The sequence below is a fragment of the Boleophthalmus pectinirostris genome, unplaced genomic scaffold, assembly GCF_026225935.1.
Source record: "Boleophthalmus pectinirostris isolate CB_2022bp ecotype Guang Dong unplaced genomic scaffold, ASM2622593v1 HiC_scaffold_6, whole genome shotgun sequence".
Classification (NCBI taxonomy): domain Eukaryota; kingdom Metazoa; phylum Chordata; class Actinopteri; order Gobiiformes; family Gobiidae; genus Boleophthalmus; species Boleophthalmus pectinirostris.
This window is the reverse complement of record NW_026571447.1, coordinates 6962537-6984391: the sequence shown is the minus strand read 5'-3', so window position 1 is coordinate 6984391 and position 21855 is coordinate 6962537. Positions and strand designations below refer to the sequence as shown.

General features: G+C 37.9%; 1 protein-coding gene across 2 annotated transcripts in view; it reads left to right on the top strand.

The window, feature by feature from the left end:
- sema6e (sema domain, transmembrane domain (TM), and cytoplasmic domain, (semaphorin) 6E) overlaps positions 1 to 21855 on the top strand; it is a 501529-nt gene that overhangs the window by 455613 nt on the left and 24061 nt on the right. The window contains exon 22 of one of the 2 annotated variants that reach the window (XM_055163313.1): positions 8137 to 8295. The exons of the other annotated variant lie outside the window; for it this stretch is intronic. Within the exon in view, the coding sequence (XP_055019288.1) occupies positions 8137 to 8295 (159 nt within the window). The remainder of the gene's footprint in view (positions 1 to 8136; positions 8296 to 21855) is intronic. 2 annotated transcript variants of the gene reach the window in all.

Genomic DNA, 21855 nt, shown 5'->3' with positions numbered 1-21855 from the left:
TCGTTGTTTTCCATCATTGCGCTCTCAGCCTGCTCCACTCGCTTTCATCTTCGCACCAAAGGACCCCGCTCAACTTTGCGAGGACTTTCAAGGACCATTCTCTTTTTGGACCGGACAAATTGGGACCTAAGGGACCTCGTGGTGTTGGAGGATCCAGCACAGTGATTAGTATGAGCTGTGGGCCCATCATGTGGAGAGTGCGCCACTGTTAAACCCCCCTCTGTGCACTCGGCTTTGACTCTGCCTATGAGCAGAGTCACAACCTTTGTCTGTAATGGTATTAGTATGATGCTAGTAAAGCAGAATGGCTGAGTGAGTCGTGTTCTGAGCGGTCAACGTTGTTAAAAATGTTACAACATTCAAGCAGTTCTAGGAGTGTTGAAAAATGTGAACTGTTAGTATAGAAGTTAACCATTCTTATGATCATTTTAGAACTTTAGAATGTACAAAAGTCTTGAAAAAGTCCAAAACCAAAAGCCATGTAAATGAAACCCCCACTAGTAATAGCCAAGCAAGATGTCCACAAATATTGAACCATCTGGTCTAGGTAAAATTATCAGTTTTCCCCCTCACATTAATCTGAATTTTCAAAAAAATAATTTCCCAAAACAAACGATCGATTTCATGCACATAAGGCAGATTTTAAAGGAACTGTATGTAAGATTTAGATTTTGAATTTAATTAAAAAAAAAAAAAAAGTCTATCTCTGTACCCACATATGAGGTAAAAAATGTTCAAATCAAATGTAGCTTATGCTGATAACATTTGTAATTCTGATATATTCTTAATTAGAAGATCAGAAAGCAGAATGAGCCTCACTCGACTCTCTCATTTGGGTTGCCGGTTTCAACACTGAAATCCAGTTGGTTTCAGTGAATGAATGAAATTTATTTGTCTCAAACAGTATTAACACAAAACATGATGTAATGTAACATTTAACAACAGTGTTTGAGAAGAAGTAGAATGAAGCTCAAGGTTTATTCTGGTTCCACTCCTTTTTCGTTAAGTTTAAACCTCAAATACTTCTCTCTGATCTGATTGGTCATTAACTAAACCCCAAAACCTCCAGCCAATCATAATTCAGTGCTAGTGCAGGCCTCTGCAGCTCAGTGAGGGAATTCTGGAAGTTCTGAACTTTCACATGAGGCCTGGTCTGTCCATATACTGAGATTGAGAAGTATTTATACATCTCCTCTATTTGCAGTTTAAGGCTCTGGCAACTAGGGATGGGCATGATTAGTCGATTAATTGATAATTGATCATTAAGAATTTCATCGATTACGTTCATTTTAATCGACAAACCGAATGTAGGTTGCTGTGCGTAGCGTGACCAAACAGGGGTCCGTACATGTAGCTCTCTGCACTCAGAAGGAGACACAAACAGTCAATGACTTGTACAAGAAATTCCACGCTTTCCATTCCATTCGGGACAAGTGTGAGTCCATGTGCACAGTGTACAAAGCAGCACATATGTTTCTGTGTTCAGTGAGAAAATTTTTGCCAGGTGAGAGTCGCGCAATGTCGATGACGAGTCCCCACCTCCCACCCCCTGTACGGTGTCCTGGTTTTGACAAACACAAATATGGTCACACTAACCTGTATTCCACTGAGTCATGTCTTTTAATCTGACAGAAGTTGAACCGCATCAGCGACACAAGAGCTGTAGTTTTATCTTCGCTGAGTTTATGCAAATTATTCGATGCGGTTTTAAGTTTTGTTTCTGTTAGAGTTGCGCACAATTGAATTAAACACATTATAATCTAAAACGGGCTGATGTGGCTCTAGAGTGGTTACAGTTTATATGTCGTAAAGTTGAATTTATTTATGCAGATTAGTAGTGCAGATAGTAATAATAATGATGATCATTTTAATATAAAAACGTTAATGATTAATCGATAATCGATCGTTAATTCTTCTGACAATCGTTTAAGAAAATTTCATCGAAAGCCCATCCCTACTGGCAACACAGATTCAGTTGTGACTAGTTCCATTTTAAAACCATAAGAGCGCAGGCCACTCCTGCTTTAAAATCTGTAATAAATGTCCTACAATCCAAATTCAATCCACAGTGTCCATTTAAAACACGGCCTGGAGCGGCAGCATTTGCGACAATCCTGAAAACACTGAAATATTCACTGTTGATCTCTGCTGGTAAGTCTGGTTGCCGCCAATTAGTTTCAACCCAGACAGAGAAGAGAATAACCTTAATTCAGACGAGAAATAGAACCACTCTACCCCTGTGCCACCAAACAAACCACTAGCTCTTTGGACTCCCACAAGAGTGATACTTTGCATCTCATGTCATCAACATTCCCTGGGGGGTGAAGTTAACTAGAGGCACTGTTGTCTGAAGCTCTGTTACTTAAACCTTCAAGACTTCAATCTGAATAAAGTTTTAACACAATCTCACCATAAAGAACTGACTTGGTTGGACCTACATTTAAACAGGAGAAACATCTAAACAGGATTATGAATTCTCGTATTGATCACAGGCTCCGGAAAATGTGTTGTTTAAATCCATTTTGTAGTTTTTTTCCACATCTGAAAACTCAGTCAGCATTTGGTAATGTGTGCGTTATGTCACCATAGTAACCGATAAACATTCCTTCATAGACATATGTGCAGAACCCCCTAGTGTGATGTCATTGCAAAGTATCACTACAGAAATAGAGACATTTTTGTAATTCGCTGCAGGAGAAGACTCACCACTCCAAATTTGAGCCCTCTCAATGAGCCCCCCGCTGTGCGCACCTACGGCGGGGTGCTCCCTCTGAACGCCGCTCCAGTGGACTTTAATTGTGTCTTTGTTTCTTCTTCTGTTCGAATCGCGCTGAGCTGTTTCGAGTCTGGAGCTGCGGATCAGTTATCAGCACTTGTGAACGATAAAGGCGATGAAGGGGGCTGTGTGCCAAACCGAGCAGCAGCTGTTACGGGGGGTCTGGTGGTCACCGTGACAACACACCAAACCCATGGATACGATTGTGGTCGCACGGCAGTCGTCCAGGAGAATGTGAGGCAGACGCTGGCCTGTGGGGGCACTGTGGTAGTTGGCAACCAGTTATTAGCAATGGGTAGGCCTGTCATAACAAATTCTGAAATGTGATATGTTGCTGAAGTAAATATAGACAATAAACAATAATAATAAAGTTAATTTATGCTACTGACACCAAAACCAAGAGCAGATTTAAACCACAAAACTATTGGTGGTTTGTGGCTGCCTGGCTCATATGCTGAACAGTTTTTGAGACTTTTTTTTTTTTTTTTAGCTCAGTTTTTAACATCATGTCATGGGATTTTAACCAACTAAGAAGTGCAGCAGTTCAGTTCAGTTCAGTTCAAAGGATTGTATGAAATGAGTGATTTGTTTTTCCCGAATCTATGGAGACATTTACGATGCTACAGGCTTTTTACACTAGTCAAGCTGGCGCCACCTAGTGTCTCCAGCGACTAGGTCAGGAATCAGAATACACTAGACGGTTTGCAAGAACCCCGGAAGTTGTAGACCGCGCACTGGCCAATCAGCAAAGAGCTGTGAAGCCATGACGTGAAACTTGTTGGGCCTGTCTGGGTCCCTTTTGTGGTACAACAACAGTAAACAAAGCGGTCGAGATGGATATAGACAAAGACATGCATTCTGTGTTGGCAACGATTCCTGAGATCGAGGATTTAAAGCCCAAACAAAGAGAATGTTTGGTGAACTTTATCAAGGGGAAAGACGTTATTGCCCTTCTTCCTATGGGATTTTGGAAAAGCTTAATATACCAGTTAGCCCTGTCAGTGACGCACAACCAAATAGCAGCAACTGATTAAATAAAAAAGTACCCGCCTACTGTTGAGCGAACAAATCCTCAGACGGAAGGTCAGACGGTTTCCACAAAGTGAAACCGGCTGATGAATGAGGCTATTTTTATACCATTTGTCTCAGTAAATGTGGCAGAAGACCTTCCAGAGGAAGTACTTTTAACATCAACCGAAAATTCAGAGTGGAGTAAGAATGAGGCCTTTCCTGTTGTGGTCACCTGGCGCCCCCTGGAGGCTGCTGGGATGCTGCAGGACACAGAGGAGGAAGAGTTTTGGCTCTTTCTCTCCTCAATTTGCCCTGACACAGATCTGCTGACCCTCCCTGACCAGTCCTCCTGTTCAACTGCACTCAGACCTTTGACTAAGACACAAAGGCGACTGAGACTATTTTATTTAATTTTATTTTGCAAGACGCAGCTAGTATAACTGAAGACTAGCTCAACATAACCAAAGTGAAACTATGTAACATTTATGAAGTACTGGTAATGCTTTCTTATCACTTTTTATGCTGAACTTACTCAACCCAAGTTTCACTCAAACACCTTACACAGAAATCTTTTGACTTGGCACGCCTGTCGGAACCTGACGGGTATCTGTGTTGTGGCTTTGACAAAATTCAGAAATGCACTTCGTAGCGTTCTTACCACAGCGCTTTGAAACGTGCGGCGAATATAGCGACGCTGCATAAACTCAGAGTATACGGGACCAGAGGTGTGAGCTGATCCAAGCGTGTGGACTGAAACTTAAGCAGGTCTAAACCACACGTCTCCATGTGGGTGATGTCTGTTCCATCATGTTCTGTCACTGTCATTGTTGTGTGTGCAGCCCTGTCTCACTAATGACAATGCATTTATGTATGATTTTTAAGGGTAACTTTTTGGTTGGGGGACCTGGAATGTTTCACAGTATGACATTAAACAGCTCTACCTTACATTTATTCAATTACAGGTGGTTTTATAGCTCAAAAATACCTAGAAAAACTGACATTCTGACCGCGAGCGGTGTTGTCTCGCCACAGATCTGATTTGTAACATGGTCCGGATCGGTCTTCATGAAGATAGAAAGGTTTAATACCGTACTGTGAAACATTCCAGACAAAGCATGAAGAAAAGTTGTCAGACACTCCACCAGCAAAGTTACACAATGCGCCTTTTAAAGTTTGGACAAAGCAAAACTGTTTCAGCTACCAAAGTATGTACAATGTTTATATTTTGACCAACACTTCAACTACTGTATTTCAAATTACATTACAACATTCTATAGGCCAGTGATATTTAAAGGTTTTATATTACACAAAATAGACTCTTGTGAGCTTTTAGCCATGTTAGAATGTTGTTATCTTCTCAAAAACATGCCTGAAATTGTGCTTTGTTTTATTCACACATGTTTGAGTGATTCTTTAACCACGAGTCTGTGTCATGGATCTATAATAAGAACTGGATAAGACACTCCAGATCGATTAGCTCTATAGGTACTGCAGCTCCCGAGAGCTCTGGCCCAGAAAGAATTGTTCTATAAAGCGCAGAGCATCGACAACTTTCATAAGAGTCAGATTTTATACGGCTTCTTCTATATTCTTACAATATGGACTTTATTATTATTTTCTTAATCATCAAAGCATCTAAAAATCAGCTTTGTAAGAGTTAACCAAGCTCTGCTCTAGAGGCTGGCTCTTTAACCGGTCAGAACTGTACGTTTCTGACTTGCCACGTTTTGCAGCGTAGGGCCAATATTCAGGATGTAACGCAGAAGTGAAAATCTTTTTTGGGCAGTGCACCAATGAGCACAGGCCACTGAAAACAATACAACATCATCTTGGATTCATCTTCCAGATTTTATTATAGTTCTGTGATCTGTCAACATTTCTAAAGCTCAAAATGCTCTGTTCTATTGTTTTTGAGTGTTTAGCAAATTTTTACTTTCAGTACAGATCAGCAAATCCAGAGCTGAAATGATCCAGTTCATTCTAGTTCAGTTGTATGGAGTTTAAAAGCAGAATTGAGCACTTCCACATGACATCACAAGGTCCAACAGAGTGTTTTACGTTTGAGAGAACAACTCAGACTAAATATGTAGAGTTTGTGTGAGTGAATGAAACAAAACACAAGGTATATTTGCGATGAGGAAACATTATAACAGATCTAATGGTGTAATGGCGTAAAGTAGCGTAACCTTTAAAGTATCGACAGAGTAAAACAGTTACAGCGACCAAAGTGTGTACAATGTTTATGTAGTGTGTATGTACCTTACCTGTTGCTGGGTTTAAGATGATTTTACAACATTCTAGGCCAATCATATTTAATACAAATGGGCTAAACTAAAATCTATATTGTTAAAATTCAGATTTTTTTTTTGTCTTGGCAAGTTTTAGGGTCTAGTTAAAAGTCAGTGTAATCCTACCCTTAAAAAAAATAAATTCTGCATAACTGGACGAAAGTTGACTTACTCACAGTGGAAAGAGTTACCACAACTTTCAGAGTACTGCTACACTACCACTAAACACTATTACACTAGGATTAAAGTACGTGGTGAGAAAAGTTCTTATATATTTAAATTTCAATTAAAAATTGTGAAAAAAAAGAGATGAGGTCATTTGACTATAAGATGTAACAGTTCTGTATTTCTTCGTCTTTAGCACCTCAACATGTTAAAGTGTCACGCCACATTTTATATTACTAAGACTTTGGGTGCTGCAAGACGGTAACCATAGTGACACATCAAAATGAATTCAATGTCAAAGTCAGCGTGGAACTCCATCCAGTATTTGACCAACAATCGTCAATCAGTCGACGAAATGCAGCTTGAATACTGTTAAATCAGACTATGAAAGGGCCAATGATGAATTTATGATATTTTCTGATCTATGTTATAATGTTTCCTCATCACAAACAGACCTGGAGTTGTGTTTTGTTTCATTCACACATGTTTAACACACAAACTCTGCATTTTTTGGTTTAGGCGGTGTTCCCTCAAATTGAAAACACACTGTTCTACCTGATGATGTCATGTGGTAATACAGGAAATGCTCGAATGTGTTTTTAAAGTCCATACACCTTCACTAGAATAATTTAGATGATTCCAGCCCTGAAATTGTCACGAGTACTGAACAAAAGGTAAAAGTAAGATTTGTTAATTTGAAAACTACCTCTTCATGACATCACTCGGTAGAACAGAGCGTTTTGAACTTTTGAGATGTACATAGACTAATAATGCAGGATTACTCAAACATGTGAATGAAACAAAACACAACTCCAGGAGGCAACAACATTCGAACATGATTTACAGCTCACAAGAGTCACTTTTTTGCATACTTTATGATGCATTCTATTGTACCCGACCTCCATCTCGAGAAAGTGTAATGGAACAGGCCAATCAAATAGGGGTTCCGAAACACAACCTCAGCCTAGTTCAGTGCAGACAGAGTTGGCTGGACATTAAACTTTCTCGGGCACTCGTATTTTCCCCAACTGTTGCAATGGAACACATTTACAACGGATTTTGGGAGAACTGATTCAGATTTATCGACTATCGACAGAATGCGGCATTAGGCCCTTAAAGAATTAACAATACCGTATTTTTCGGACTATAAGGCGCAATATCAATAATGTTGAATTCCCTCATCTGTTTTCATACATAAGGTGCACCGGATTATAAGGTGCATTAAGCGAAACAAACGGACGACACTTGAGATTTAAGCCTTTTTTTATTTCCTACAAGGACGTCTCAAATATCCATTGAGTAATAATGTGTTTAATGCAGCTTTGTGCACTTGTATTTACATTTTACAGAAACAAAACTTAAAACCACATGGCTAATTTGCATAAAATATCAGCTTCTGTCAGACTAAAGAACACGACTCAACGGAATATATGTGAAAATCAATTTAAGGTCAGTAAGCACAACCAGAATTAATACATAAAGTGCACTGGATTATAAGGCACATTATTATAAGATTTTTGGAGTGGATTAAGTCGATTTTTGAGAAAATGAAGGGATTTTAAGTGCGCCTTATAGCCTGAAAAATACGGTACATTATAAATTTGACTTTGTGTAGAAACATGCATGCAGAGGTTAAAGTCTCCACAGTTTTCTGGTGTAAACATTGTACACGCTTTAGTCCGTGTAACAGTTTCATGTTTGTGTATTTTCGGTGAGACGGGGCTGCTTCCTTGTACACGGGTGGTTTTGCTTTTGCTAACGGTGGTGGCTCTCTCTCCATCCAGGCTCACCTCATCTCTCCGCAGTGTTCTTCATTTCACTAATCACTCGCTCTGTGCCCTCCCCCTCCCTCCTTCCTTCCTTCCTCCGCCCCTCCCCCCTTCACCGCCACCGCAGGGAAGACCACACCCACAACTGCCAGCACAACCAATCAGGGGCCGGCATCCCCCAAGGAGACAGGTGACCCACGCAGAGGCGCGGGTCCCGAAGGCCCGCCTCCCCGAGTGAGGGAGAAGGGGTCACCTGACTCGGAGCCGATCAGTGTGGAGATGGAGGGTAAGGGGGCGGGGCTTGTTCGTGGGTAACTCCGCCCTGTTAGGAGAGAATGCGCCGCTGGTTCCCAATAGCATCAGTACTGAGCTAACACGCTAACGGCTAAACATGCTAACATAACGATAACCCTGAATGCCCAATCACTCTGGTTCAACATGTCACATTTCCTCATCATTTGGGTCAATAAGTAGATACATAAAGGATTAATTAAAACTAAATATAAAATTACAACTCTAAAATACTTAGAATCGCCCGTATAGTTTTCTTAGAGCTTTTAGACATGTTTAGGGTGACCAGATTTTCAAAATAAGACCGGGACATCCCTGGTTTGGGTTGGTAATAATAAAATTGTGAAACGAGTGCGTAATTAAGTAAAATTGTTATGCACTCAGCACTAATGTGAGGCAGTATAGTCACATTTTCTTTGTTTTTGGCATTTTTAAGCAGCTTTTCGGCATTTTAGCTAAACAAATGACAATGTATGCCTCTCTTTAATGTTGGCAGGGATCAGATTGGTCAAAAAGAGGGAAATTTTTTGAATAAAACTGGGATAAATCTATGGTTTTGGAGAAATCTGGTGGGACAGGAGCACATAGAACTCAAAACTGGGACTCATCTGGTCACTTTAGACATGTGATAATGTTATTACCTCCTCAAAAACAGACCTGGAGTTGTGTTTTGTTTCATTCACACATATTTGATTAACCCTTTATTATTAGTCGGGCTACATCTCTAAAGCTCAAAACGCTCTGTTCCACCTTATGATGTCACGTCATGATCATTTCAGACCTGGAATTAACAATCTCTACTGAACTAAAAGGTAAAAAGGAGCAGTCAACTTGAAAACAACTGCTTCATGACATTACAAGGTGGAACAGGGTGGAGCATTTTGAGCATTTTTATTAGTCTGTCTACATCTCCAAAGCTCAAAACGCTCTGTTCCACCTTGTGATGTCATGTCATGATGATTTCAGACCTGGAATTTCAAATCTCTACTGAACAAAAGGTAAAATCTAGCATGACATCACAAGGTGGAACAAGTTGTTTTCAGTTTAAGAGAAGAACTCAGCCTAAATATGCAGTGTTTCTGTGTTAAACATGTGAATGAAACAAAACACAACTCCAGGTATATTTGTGACATGGAAACATTATAACATAGATCAGAAAATAGCGTCATATGGGCCCTTTAATCTGAAATGCATGTGTTTTTCCAGGGTGAAATCTTAATCAACTACTAACTTCTAACCTCCGTATTTGCATTAGTTCGTTAATTTTATTCAAACTATTTACTGCATGTGACATAAAATACATAATACATAACTGACCAGTATGGAATTTTAATAATAGAATTTTAGATTTTTTTGAGTGATGGAATGAATTAACCTGCATGATCAGTTTTATGAAATTGAATGAAAATGTATGAACTGTATATTTTTGCACATGAAAAATGAAATGTTTGCAAAAATGTCTGAAATTAAACATGTAAAGAAAAAAAATATAACTTGCAGACAACAGTTTAAAGAAAATATTGTAAAAAGCTTAAAATATGCCTAATTGTTTAGTATTAGTTTAGTTAAAAGCTAATATTTTAAGGTTTATTATAATTAGTGTTATAATTAGTGTTAAAATAGTCTTAGTTAACTCACAAGGCTGCTTTTTTTCAATTTTAGGAAGTAAACAGATTTCTGATTATCTGATTACATAACCAATAGGATTCAGCACAATTTTGAAAGTAAAAAATTTGAAATCAGTTGTGCAGTTACAGTAAAATTAGTTATAAACTTGCTCTCAGGGCCAAAAAAAAAAAAAAATTGAAAACAAACTTTAAATCTGGTCAAGAAGCACAGCTCGAAACAACAGCGCCCCCTCATGTTTGATGCAAATGAAGCTCGTAGCACCAAAATACTTTCTTGACACTTCTAATCTCGGTCAAATAACTAACAAAATTTCCACAAAACAAGACTGAGTCCACAAGAACAAGACAAGACAAGATTCGAACGCAATTCCTAATATATACGTTTCACAATTCAGTTTCCAATTTTGGCCTCACCATTTTTTTTATTTATTTGATTTCATATTTTAGTCTCTGTACTAGTACTAGTAAAAATCTCACATTTTCCTCACATGTGCACTGTCTTGAGGTATTTTTGTCTAACGAGATCTTGTGGCACAAGATCTTGTACCGTCCCTAACTACTTATTTATTTAGTATATACAAATAGCCAAAGTAATAAAAAAGAGATCACTATATTAAGACATATACAGTATTTACATTATTCCATTTCTGTTTAGCTAAAGTAAAAATGGTTAAAATGCAAAATTGTGTTGTAATACAATGAATTCTTGTTATTAGTTTAGTCACTAATAGAAATGATCAGATTCAACATTTGTTCATTTACTTTTTGGATATTTCAGGAGAAAATATAGTGTAATCAATAAGGAAATGTGTCTTTTTCCCATCAAATTTATTGCAAATTTACATACAGATTATTATTAAGTAATTATTATAAACATGCATACAAGAAAACAGATAAACAATATACACAAAGATTAAAAGACATACTGTAGGTCAAGGGTCTCCAACCTGTAGCTCTTCATTCCAAGTAGCTCACCAAGGTATTTCTGAATTATACGTATTGTGCTGAATAAGTACAGTTTGATTAATTACCTTGGTAAATCTATCATTTTAATGCCCAGTTTTGTTCACTAATAAATGAATAATGGTTGATGTTTTAAAGGCATCTAACTGTCCCCAATCTAAAGCTGTGGCTCTTATATATACTTAATTTCTTCCAACTGTTAAAATAAGTAGCTCTTTGGCATTTTTGTTTTGTAAAGGAGCTCACCAGAGGAAAAAGATTGACTGTAGGTGTAGTTAAATGATTCATATAGATAATTCCAGTTCTTTATAAGTTGATAATGTGTATTTATCTTGTTTATTTGGAAGGTTTTCTACCACCAATATGAATTAAAATGCAAATACTTAGAGTTCTTGGGGTATTTACTCATTTAAAATACCAGGTTCAACATTTGTGAGTTTAACTTTTGGATATTTCATGGCAAAGTTCAATGTTCAGTAGGGAAATGAGTAGAGATGTAACAATAACCAAAATATTCTGAAATCATATCGTCAAAAGTCTCACAGTAATATCATGGGCTGTCACAATATATCAAATTGTAAGTTCCTTTGCTTAAATACATGGTTTTATAGTAGTACTAGCTAATAAACATCAGTAACTACATATCCCATGATTTATTTCAGCGCAAACAACATGAAGAAATATGTTTTTTAATTGAATTTTTTGAGATTATGACAGTAATAATCCACATCAAAATCTTGTTAGGGTATTTTAAAAGCAAAAAAGTGTCCCATCTACAATTATATCAGCCTCTCTAAAAAAAAAATCGCAATAAATATCGTACCGTGAGATGCATATTGTGACAGTATTGTAGCGAGAGATTCGTGTACCGTTACATCCCTTAAAATGAAAGTAAGACGCCATCACATTATAGAATCTGAAAACCATAATCCCTTGCCCACCATCTGAAATTACCACATGAAATTCTATAACACAACATACTAAACATACTTCCCTTTCTCACTTCACGTGCAGCCATATTTTTCACTTGAGCTGTTTTAGCGCGACACACCAATAAGTGGAGATATGAGATTCGAGACAGATTTGTTGTTTAACACAGTCGCTCTAAAGATGGTGTGAAGACGAAGGATTACAAAAATAGTCCTTCAAAGTGGTCCTCGCTGTTACATTGCACCCTGTTGGTAGGCATAAGTTTAGAAGACTGCTGATGGTAAATTTAGTCTGAGGAAAATTGTGGAAAATGTCGGAAATTGCAAAACAAATTTAGGATGTTTTTCACTCTGCTTAGGTGCTACTAAAATAAAAAATGTGCAAGTGTAAGTAAAACAATTGAAGTCTTAAAGATGCACTATGTAACTTCTAAGGTGTGCTACTTGCTTGTCTCCATGGAGATGTTATTTCTTTGCCTAGAATTTTCCATAGTAGAACCTTAGGGCCTGTTTATACGAGAACACTTGTGGGTAAAAACGACAAAATATTTTATCAGAAGTGCCTTTCGTTTAGACGGTGACGGCCATTTTGGGGCTTAAAAAGGCAAAAATCTGAAACCACCGTCCAGAGTGGAAAAGTTGAAAACGTTGCGTCGTAGTGTTTTCGTCTACACTGCCCAAGACGCAAAACTCTGGTCAGATCTGCTCACGTCGCGTACATCAGCACCTGGCGTCACCACCTAGCCGTCCGGCAAGCATACCCAATCCCATTCCACACACTTTTGCGTCTAAACGTGGAATAAAAAGCGAAGACGCGACGCCACTTTTGCGTCTTCTGTTCAGACCCTCATCATATAAACGTAGCCTGAAACCGATCTCCTTTGCATTTGTTCAAATACAGATGTTTTATAGCTCAAAAATACCTTCAAAAACATCAGATCTTACCATGTGTAGGCTTGCTTCTCCATAGATCTGACCATTACCCTGTCTCCATTGTGATTACCAAGTTTATTTCCATACTGTGGAATAATCAAGGCAAAGTATATCTTCATATTGAGTGGATAAGTTACACAGTGCATTTTTAAGGCTCCACTTTCATACGGAAACAGATTCATGCGTTACAAGCGTAGAAACCGTCACTGCAATAGACCTTTTTCACAACGGCCAAAAGTGCCCCACAATAGCTTTGTAGAACTTCAAGTTAATGCTTCTCTATGTCAAAATTTCTGTGGAAATGTCTCACGTATTTTCCACCAGCTTCATAAATCTGCCCCATCACCAAATCTTCAACCAACAAGGTCGACAAAGGATAAACATGAAGAATTTATCCTCAACTATCAAGGTGAGAAAGACAAAAACGACGACTACTGAGCAAAACTAACACTAATAATGATGAATAATGAATCAAACATAAGTAACTTGTTATCTCAGACTGATTCTAAAATTAAAATTGAAAATCGATTTGTGCAGTTCAAATGCTAGACATCTAGGATACCATAAGTTTGAACATAATTTTGCTCAGTAGTCATTGTCTGCCTTTAAGTTTTCGTCTTTCTTACCTTGATAGTTATGGGTAAATTCTTCATGTAAGAATGTTTATCCTTTGATGACCTTGTTGGCTGAAGATTTGGTGATGGGCAGATTTCTGAAGCTGGTGGAGAATACTATTGCAAGACATTTCCACACAGATTTTGCCATAGAAAACCATTATCCGGAAGTTCTGCAAACCCTACAGCGGGGCACTTCTGGCAGTTGTGAAAAAGGTCTATTATACTGCCTAATATTTCTAATGTGAAGGCTGCATTCTCTTAAACAACCACCAGATGGTGCTTAAAGTTAGTTTGAGAATGGACTGAAACAGACCAAGTAGCGCAACAAATACTAAGCGCCCACAGCAGTTTTTAGATTACATCTGTTGGAAAAGAGCCAAGAAAAATGAGGTGCATTTATGTGTTTCGCAGCTGGTTTTAGTCACTTTTTTTTTAAAGTTTAGCTTCTACTGTCGAGCTGTGTTCACTATTGCTCCCAGTGGACAGCTCATGTACAGCTCTGTTGCCAAGATTCTTCATGTTCTTAGGAGACGGCCCAGATTACAGACAGACACAGAGGTAGTTAACATCATTATATTCCAACAAACCATCATGGAACAGCTTACGACGACATATGCAGACACTAACAGCACTTTTTCTGATTATTGGACAATAAAACACTTTCTAACCAGATACAGACAGTACACAGCTGACTTATTTTGACCTCAAGAGATGCTTATACAATATATCTGAACTAGGGCTCAAAATGTTCTAAAATTCATGGAAAGAAATCAGGTACAGGGCAAACTAAGCAACATTTTTTGCTTTTTTTAAAGTTAAATAAAGAAAAATAAAAATGGTCTCCTGTTGTCTAGACCTGGTAGACTTCTGATCGTGATTTACAGTGGACAATGTGACACCACACGTTTGTCTTTTCTCTTTGGCAGCTTTTGGTTCATAAATCCTCCCTGCCTTTCACTCTCTCTCACTGCAAGGACGCCGTCATGAGCTATACCTTGGCTCCTGTGACATAATAAATAAGTAAGAAAAAAGTCGAGGTAGAGTGGTGTACTCTGACAGGGAGCAGGAGTGAGAGGAGCAGGCGGAGGCAGCGATAACACACACAGACATACTTCAGTCTATTCTACTGTAGATGGGTGTCCCTGTGTGAACTGAAGTTCAGGAAGCACAAACTGTCACCAAAGTGTTGTCCAAGTTGGCAAGACTTCTGTTTACATTTTGGAAACCTCTTTAGACAGACATTTATAAGGAAGACACTCTTGAAGTCCTTGATCTTTAACTTTTGACTTATTGGTTCATCCATCATGACTTCTGGTGGTTTTAAGATTCAGGAATGTGATGATGCCAAGAGCCAGTTTTCTCTATTGATTACATTCTGCTTTGATATATCTAAATGCTAAATGCACAAATGTTGAGCCTGATCATTGTTATTAGTGCCTAGACCAGGGGTGGGCAAACTTTTTAACTCGAGGGCCACAAAGGTTTCTAAAATTTGACGGAAGGGCCGAACCAGGGGCAGATGGATGGAGTTTTTTGGCAATCCACCTCATAAGAGAACAAAATAACATGGGATATGTAGAAAATATGTCCCATGTTATTAAAATATCCCATAATTGAAAATCATTACAAAGCTCTACAACAAAATATCTGTCTTTCAAGTCCCATGGTATTTACTATTTCTTGAAATGACTTTGAAAAACACTGAAAATTATTATTATTGTTATTCAAGTTCTGAGGGCTGGATTAAGAAGATTAAAGGGCCGCATATGGCCCCCGGGCCGTAGTTTGCCCACCCCTGGCCTGTATTGCAACTAAAACCTGCATTACACCTATGGTAACTTTAGGTGCCCCCATCAGTATTAAATAATATTGGCCGATAGAATGTTATGATATCATCAGATACCCAGAAATAGACTGTGCCCGGCCACATACAGCCCTTTAGTTGACTCTGACCTGCAGGTTTAAGCTAAACTGGAATTACAAAATAAACATATTTTATCATTTTACCTCACGTATGGACTAAAGCTGCATTGCCTTTCGTTTAGAGGTGTTTTTTTCAAATGACATTTTTTGTAGGGTAGCCTCACTTTTTCATTACTTATGCCGGACATACACTGTGCGATATTTTCGATTGTTTCACTCAGCCCCAGTTCAAACTGTACGACCAAATCACAGGGTTTAAAAGTTCACAGCTCACGATTCATGTTCTCACACTGTACGAACGACTTCATCAGTGAGAAACCCTCACGAGAGGCGACTGGATTTCAAACTGGTTTAATACTCTTGAGACCTAAGATTGTCGATTCGGGAGCTGGTCGTGAGGTATTAATCGGTTCTCGTTACCCCATGTTTACTACACAAAGGACGACACATGATTAAGCCAAAACTCAGCCCGATCCTCGAAAAACTGTGGCAAGAGTGAAAAATCAGCTCAAAAAGGGCCAAAAATCGCGCAGTGTACGCCGGCTTTAGTCATAACATAAACTCTTACCAGTCTGACCAGCTCATCAAAACAATGTTATTTACTGTTTTTTATAAAGAAATACAGTTAATCTTATGCAGAATTGAGTAAAGCATTTTGGCCCGGCCCTCCTTGAGATTTTCTGTTACTCTTGTGGCCCCGTGGAAAAAATAATTGCCCAACCCTGCTGTAAAGGAAAGTGGGCATGAAGGGGCTTTTGAAACATCTCACCGACCCGACCGTATCCTCCTCCTGCCGCCCCTCAGCAGTGCCACCCTGGACCTCTGCCCACCTCACCCATATCAAAAACTGCCACCACGACTTTAGGTCAGACAACAACAGACAATAGTCACATCTTCAGTTCTGCACCACTTTCTGAGGCTGTGAAAGCTGTGAAAGTAGTGTTATTTATTGCTGGGTTTCAGATGACATCATTCTGTAGGACAATATTATTTAATACAGATGGGCGGCAGCTCAAATGAATATTGTTAAAGTGCAGATTTTCCTGGTAATACAGTGAGTTCTTGGGTCTATAAGAGAAATGTTCAGGTTCAACATTTGTTTACCTTTTAGATATTTCATGGCACAGTACAGTGTAATCAGTTGGGAAAAATGGCTCTTGTCCACAATCTGCGAGAATGACCGTTGCATTTTAGAATCTGAAAACAAGCAAAAGGAGGAGACTGATCTTTTCATGTAATTTTTGTTTCACCTGGACACTCCCAGTGATTACAGAGATATGAACCACTAACCAGGTCAACAAATGTGTAATCTGACAATGAATTGGCAAATAGCAAATTCCGCCATAGAATTCTGACCTGTCCTCCAGTTCTGTTTTATACTGTAGAGATTCTAGACTTTGGGATGTCACAACAGTCCAGCCTATTGGTACTTTTCATAGTTTAGAATGTGATGATGTTATATGATGTCTGAAATGGGGGGCAAGGGTCAGATTTTCATTGTACTTTGTGGGGCTGCTCGATTATGGAAAAAATCGTTATCATGATTATTTTGGTCAATATTGAAATCACAGTTATTCAAACGATTATTTTTTAGTTACGCTATGCATTTATTCAGCATTTCTCTCTCAAAAAACATGGTTATTAATAATTTTAAGCAAAACTTTCAAATTGAAAATAAATATGAACTTTAGAGCAGTTTTGGGATGTAAAAATATAAAATGAATAAAATATACTTTGAACATGAAATAAAGCAGAAAAACATAAATGTATCCAAAATAAACTATATATCCAGCTGTTCTACAATGTCTATATTTAAAAATAAAATAGATATACTTATTTATATAAAAATATCCCAAATAAACTTTGTTAAGCTTTAAATCGTTTCAACTCGATGTTTGGAGATGGTTTGACACACAAATCGAAATCGTGATCAAAATTCAATTAACTGCACATCCTTAGTACTTTGTCATGAAATCTCCTAAAGGTAAACTCACAAATGTTAAACCTGATATTTTCAATTATTGACTAAACACAAGAACCTATTATTACAACATTATTTTATATTTTAACAATTTCAATTTTAGCTACTCTCCATCTGTATTAATTAATATTGTCCTAGAAAATGTTGTGATGTCATCTAAAACCCAACAATACCCAAAAATCTGCATACTGACAAAATCAGAATCATAACGAGATATATAAAGCTTTCTTATAAATGAAATGTGTACATGTTGGCTTTTGTGGTCAATTTCAAAAGTACTTTCACGTTTTCGCGACTCAAAGTGAAACACTAAAACCACCAACCTGACATTATGAATCAAATAGCCAAAAATATTGAGTCAGTTCACTGTGCGGCGAGACCGTTTTTCTGTTTTTGTTTTAAAATTTTAATTAAAATTGGTTTCTTTTATCTCAGGAACAATTCATTCTTTCCAATATTAAAACAAATCTCTGTTTTGACAAATGCCTTTTCACTTTCCGTACTGATTTTCGATTCAACAAAAAAACTATTTAAAAAAAAGTACTCCATTAGCAGGACTGGCATTCACACAGTTCCATCATTTCCATCTATCGTCTCACTCGCCCGCGTCCAAACTCTGCGGTGAAAGGCCTTCTCGGTGTGGGCGGCCGCATCCCATTATGTGAACACCGGAGGAATCTGAAAGGCTTTGATGGAGACCTGTGCACACTCTGCTGTTTAGGACAATGACCTGGAAACACACCCACCAGCACGACTCAGGAACACGGGTTAGCGGCGCACTTTTCCCCTCCCCGCCGCCGCTACTGCTGCCCGCCATGGACCAAAAAGCCAGACTGGAAGCTAAAATGTTGCGTTCAGGTTTTAGAATTTGATTTCCACCGTGTGCCGTCCTCATATAATCTTAAAGAGTTATATTTTCAGATAATCAGGAAGTTCGTGTTGGCATGCTAGTCGTTGGTAGCTTTACCGTGATACCAAAACTTCACTCAGAATGCATACGTTAAGTGAGGAGTAACTTTGGACCACTGCAAACCGTTTAACTGCTTTTAAGACCTTTTAATGGCCACGTTTGTGTGATGTTTTTTAATTCTGAATTGATTGTTCTGAATTAAATAGTTGGGAATTACATCGAGTTTACATGGAAATAATAAATCTGAATTGAGGTTTACATGGAAAACACGTTAATTCGCCTTTATTTAATTCCACTCAACGTTTGGGGGTGGGGAAGGATTTTGTTTGTTAAGGATATGTAAGTGAGAACCGCTAGTTATCACTGTTTGTGTTTACTGCCCAAAAAGTGCTGCATATTTCATTCCCTCCGTTACCGACATGAGTTTTAAAAATTTTTGTCAACAACTTGAAAGAATATCACAGGTTTAACTTGACCCTGTTGGAGTGTAACTCTTTCCTACATTCTGATACTTTACTTATTTCAATAGTCCCTCTAGTTTCTGAATAAGAGCTATTTGAATGTAAAAAATCTGCCCCTGTTTCCCTCCATTACCGCTTGACCGGAACCATCGACCAGAAGAAAACACACACTTCAGCTGCTTACCGTTTTTTTGTCATTTCGGTATGTCGTTATGCCACAGACACAAACATGATCCAAACTTTTTTCGCAGTCGTTCCGATGGTCTACTTTTTTCATTATTTATAGTTCTTCCAGCGTACTTACTATTTAAAAAATTATTTTGGCTCGAGACCAACGTTTGCTCCGAGCCACCATCTTGCAGTTCGTCATTGCGTTAGAAGGGCGGCCCAACGAGCATGTGCTGAACGACCAAATGATTATTTTTTTTTTACGAAGAATAAATATTTACATAATCGAGGAATAAATTAATTTGGCTTTAAAATCTGAATAAACCACCCACTTACTTCAGAATTAAGTTTAACTCCAAATAATCATTTTCAGTGTTTACATGGTCTGTTTTAAAGCAGAATTTAATTTTATTCAGAATTAAATTACTTTATTTAGAATTAAAGCTCTCATGTAAAATGGGCAATTCTTATGTCTTAAAATCCCTTCAGCTGACATCTTTGGGGTTTAATCATGACACCTGTTTCTGAGGCTATATTTACATTTTCTTTATTTATCCTGGCAGAGAAGACGTTGAACTTTGTGTCAGTTTTTGTTTCATGTGGATAGGCCCGGTATTTAGAGATATGAATCATAAACCAGGTCAACAAATCTGCAATCTGACAGTTACATATAAAATTCCACCATAGAATTTCAACTATAAGGAATTGTAGGTGACGTCATGTGAACGCAAACTATTTGGTGCACAGGCTCTAGTCTAGGAGATAACTGTAATAGAATGGAGACAGCGCGCTACATTTCCTCATTTAAAGGCTCCAGGAGGATTGTTGGCATGCAGTGAACTTAGACTGAACCAGCTAATGTCCTCTGGGCACAACTGATGACTTCGAGCAATATCCAAGACTTTATACATTTGTAGACGAGCTGAGAGCAAGTACAAGATGTTAAGTGACAGGATAAGATTGCAGTTACACGTAGAAACGCAAATGCAGAAAGCAAGAATCAGCAGTCAATCCAAAGTTTTCCCAAACATGACTATCACAGACACATAATGATTTCAAAAAAGTTCTGGATCAATACAGCATTATCAATCTGTTTGTCTTTTATTATCCAAATAACTCCAATATCTCTAATTAGGGATGTAATGATATCAGGGTTCCCATGGTCATGGAAATCCTGGAAAAGTCATGGAAATTTAAAATGTCATTTTCCAGGCCTGGAAAAGTCATAGAATTTTGTAAATTCCATGAAAGTTTTGGAATTTTAGTTTCTCTTTCATGCAACTCCAGCGTACTGTTAAGTTATCATTAGACTATTATGATTATTTCTGAACGTCTGCACCTTTTGTTTAAAAGAGATGACAATAAATGCACTGACAGGATTTTGAATGTTACTGAATGTTACTGTTACTATGAAACTATAATCCCAAACCATAAGGTGAGTGGAAAGAGTTAACATTTCATATTTAGCCCTAAAAGTCTGATCAATTCTACACATGTAGGTGCTGTAAAGTCATGGAAAATTCACTTTAGGTCATAAAAAAGTAATGGAAAAGTTTTGTAATTTTGTCAGTGAAAAAGTGTGGGAACCCTGCGATATCAAAATCCCTTGATACGATATTGTCACGATATGCATCTCACGGTTCGATATTTACCCCACATTCTATTGAATGTCGGTAGTCCTTAAATCTGAGTCAGTTCTCCCGACATCCCTTGTAAATACGTTCCATTGCAACAGTTGGGGAAAATACGGATGCCCAACAAAGTTTAATGTAATGTGACTATTACATGCTTCTGTGTACTGTCAAATGAAAGTCTAAATGTCACTATAAAGTTTTTGGAAAACATTTTCTCATACACAACACATACACAACTTCACATACCAAAATGACGAAAAGACAGTTGTCCCCATTTACTGTGCGCGCTGACATTTTTGCTGTGACATAAATCCAACCAACTCCGTTTGCGCCAAACTAGCTGCGATTTGATTGGCCGTTCCATTGCACTTTCTCGAGGTGGAGGTCAGTTTTCCCCTAGTCCCGAGCACAATAGAATCCAGCATTATTGCGATATTTTGGGGAAACTGACAAAATTCCGAATATGTTACTTCTTCCTTTTGGCCTTGAAAAGCCTTTGGTACTGTTATAATATGAAAAATTAAATATTTAAAGAACTTAATTTCTTCTTTTTTGGTGCCATTCCTGTTTGCATAGGTTTGAGATGTTGCCTGGAGTGTTTCACTGCACGCCAACATAAGTATTCAATTCAATTACAGCTGTTTTTCTTACTTAAAATACTAAAAAAAAAAAGAACATTCTTGCTGTCGGCAGGCACGTCTCTCCACAGATCAGACCTGTAACTTGACTAGGGCTGGGTATCAGTAAGAAGTTGCCGATACAATACATACCTCGATACACATACCTCGATACACAGGCCACGATACGATACATATCTCAATACAGTGCACTTTCGATTCTATATGATATATTTCAAATTGATTCGATATGGTTCAATAAAAAAATAAAGGTTAAATCATGTCTGTGATACTAAAAGTTTTTGTTAAACCACTTCTTGTGCAAAGTTCATATGAAACACAAACAGTTTCACCATCAAAACAGTAAAAATATCAAATGTGTTGCATAAATGAGTTTCCTTTCACTCCACAAGCAACAAAACTTGTAGCTCTGTAACAAAATAATTTAGTAAAACACACCTAAAAATACTCTTGGTGATATATCGATACAGTAGCCCACGATATCGATACTGTATCATCACATTAAACGATACGATATATCGGTATTCCGATATTTTTGCACACCCCTAAACTTGACCTCTAGATAAGTTTAATGCAATACTGCGGAACGTTCTCTACAAAGCAATAACATTTCCACGGAGCCAAGCAGACAGTTGACTACCCCCTGTAGAAAAGTCACATAGCGGAGCATGACTCACCGACGCTAAGCTACCCCAAAATCTACAGATCTAAATTTAGCAACTTAACAAAACATCATTAATTATATTCAAAACTCATTAATTATCCCGGCG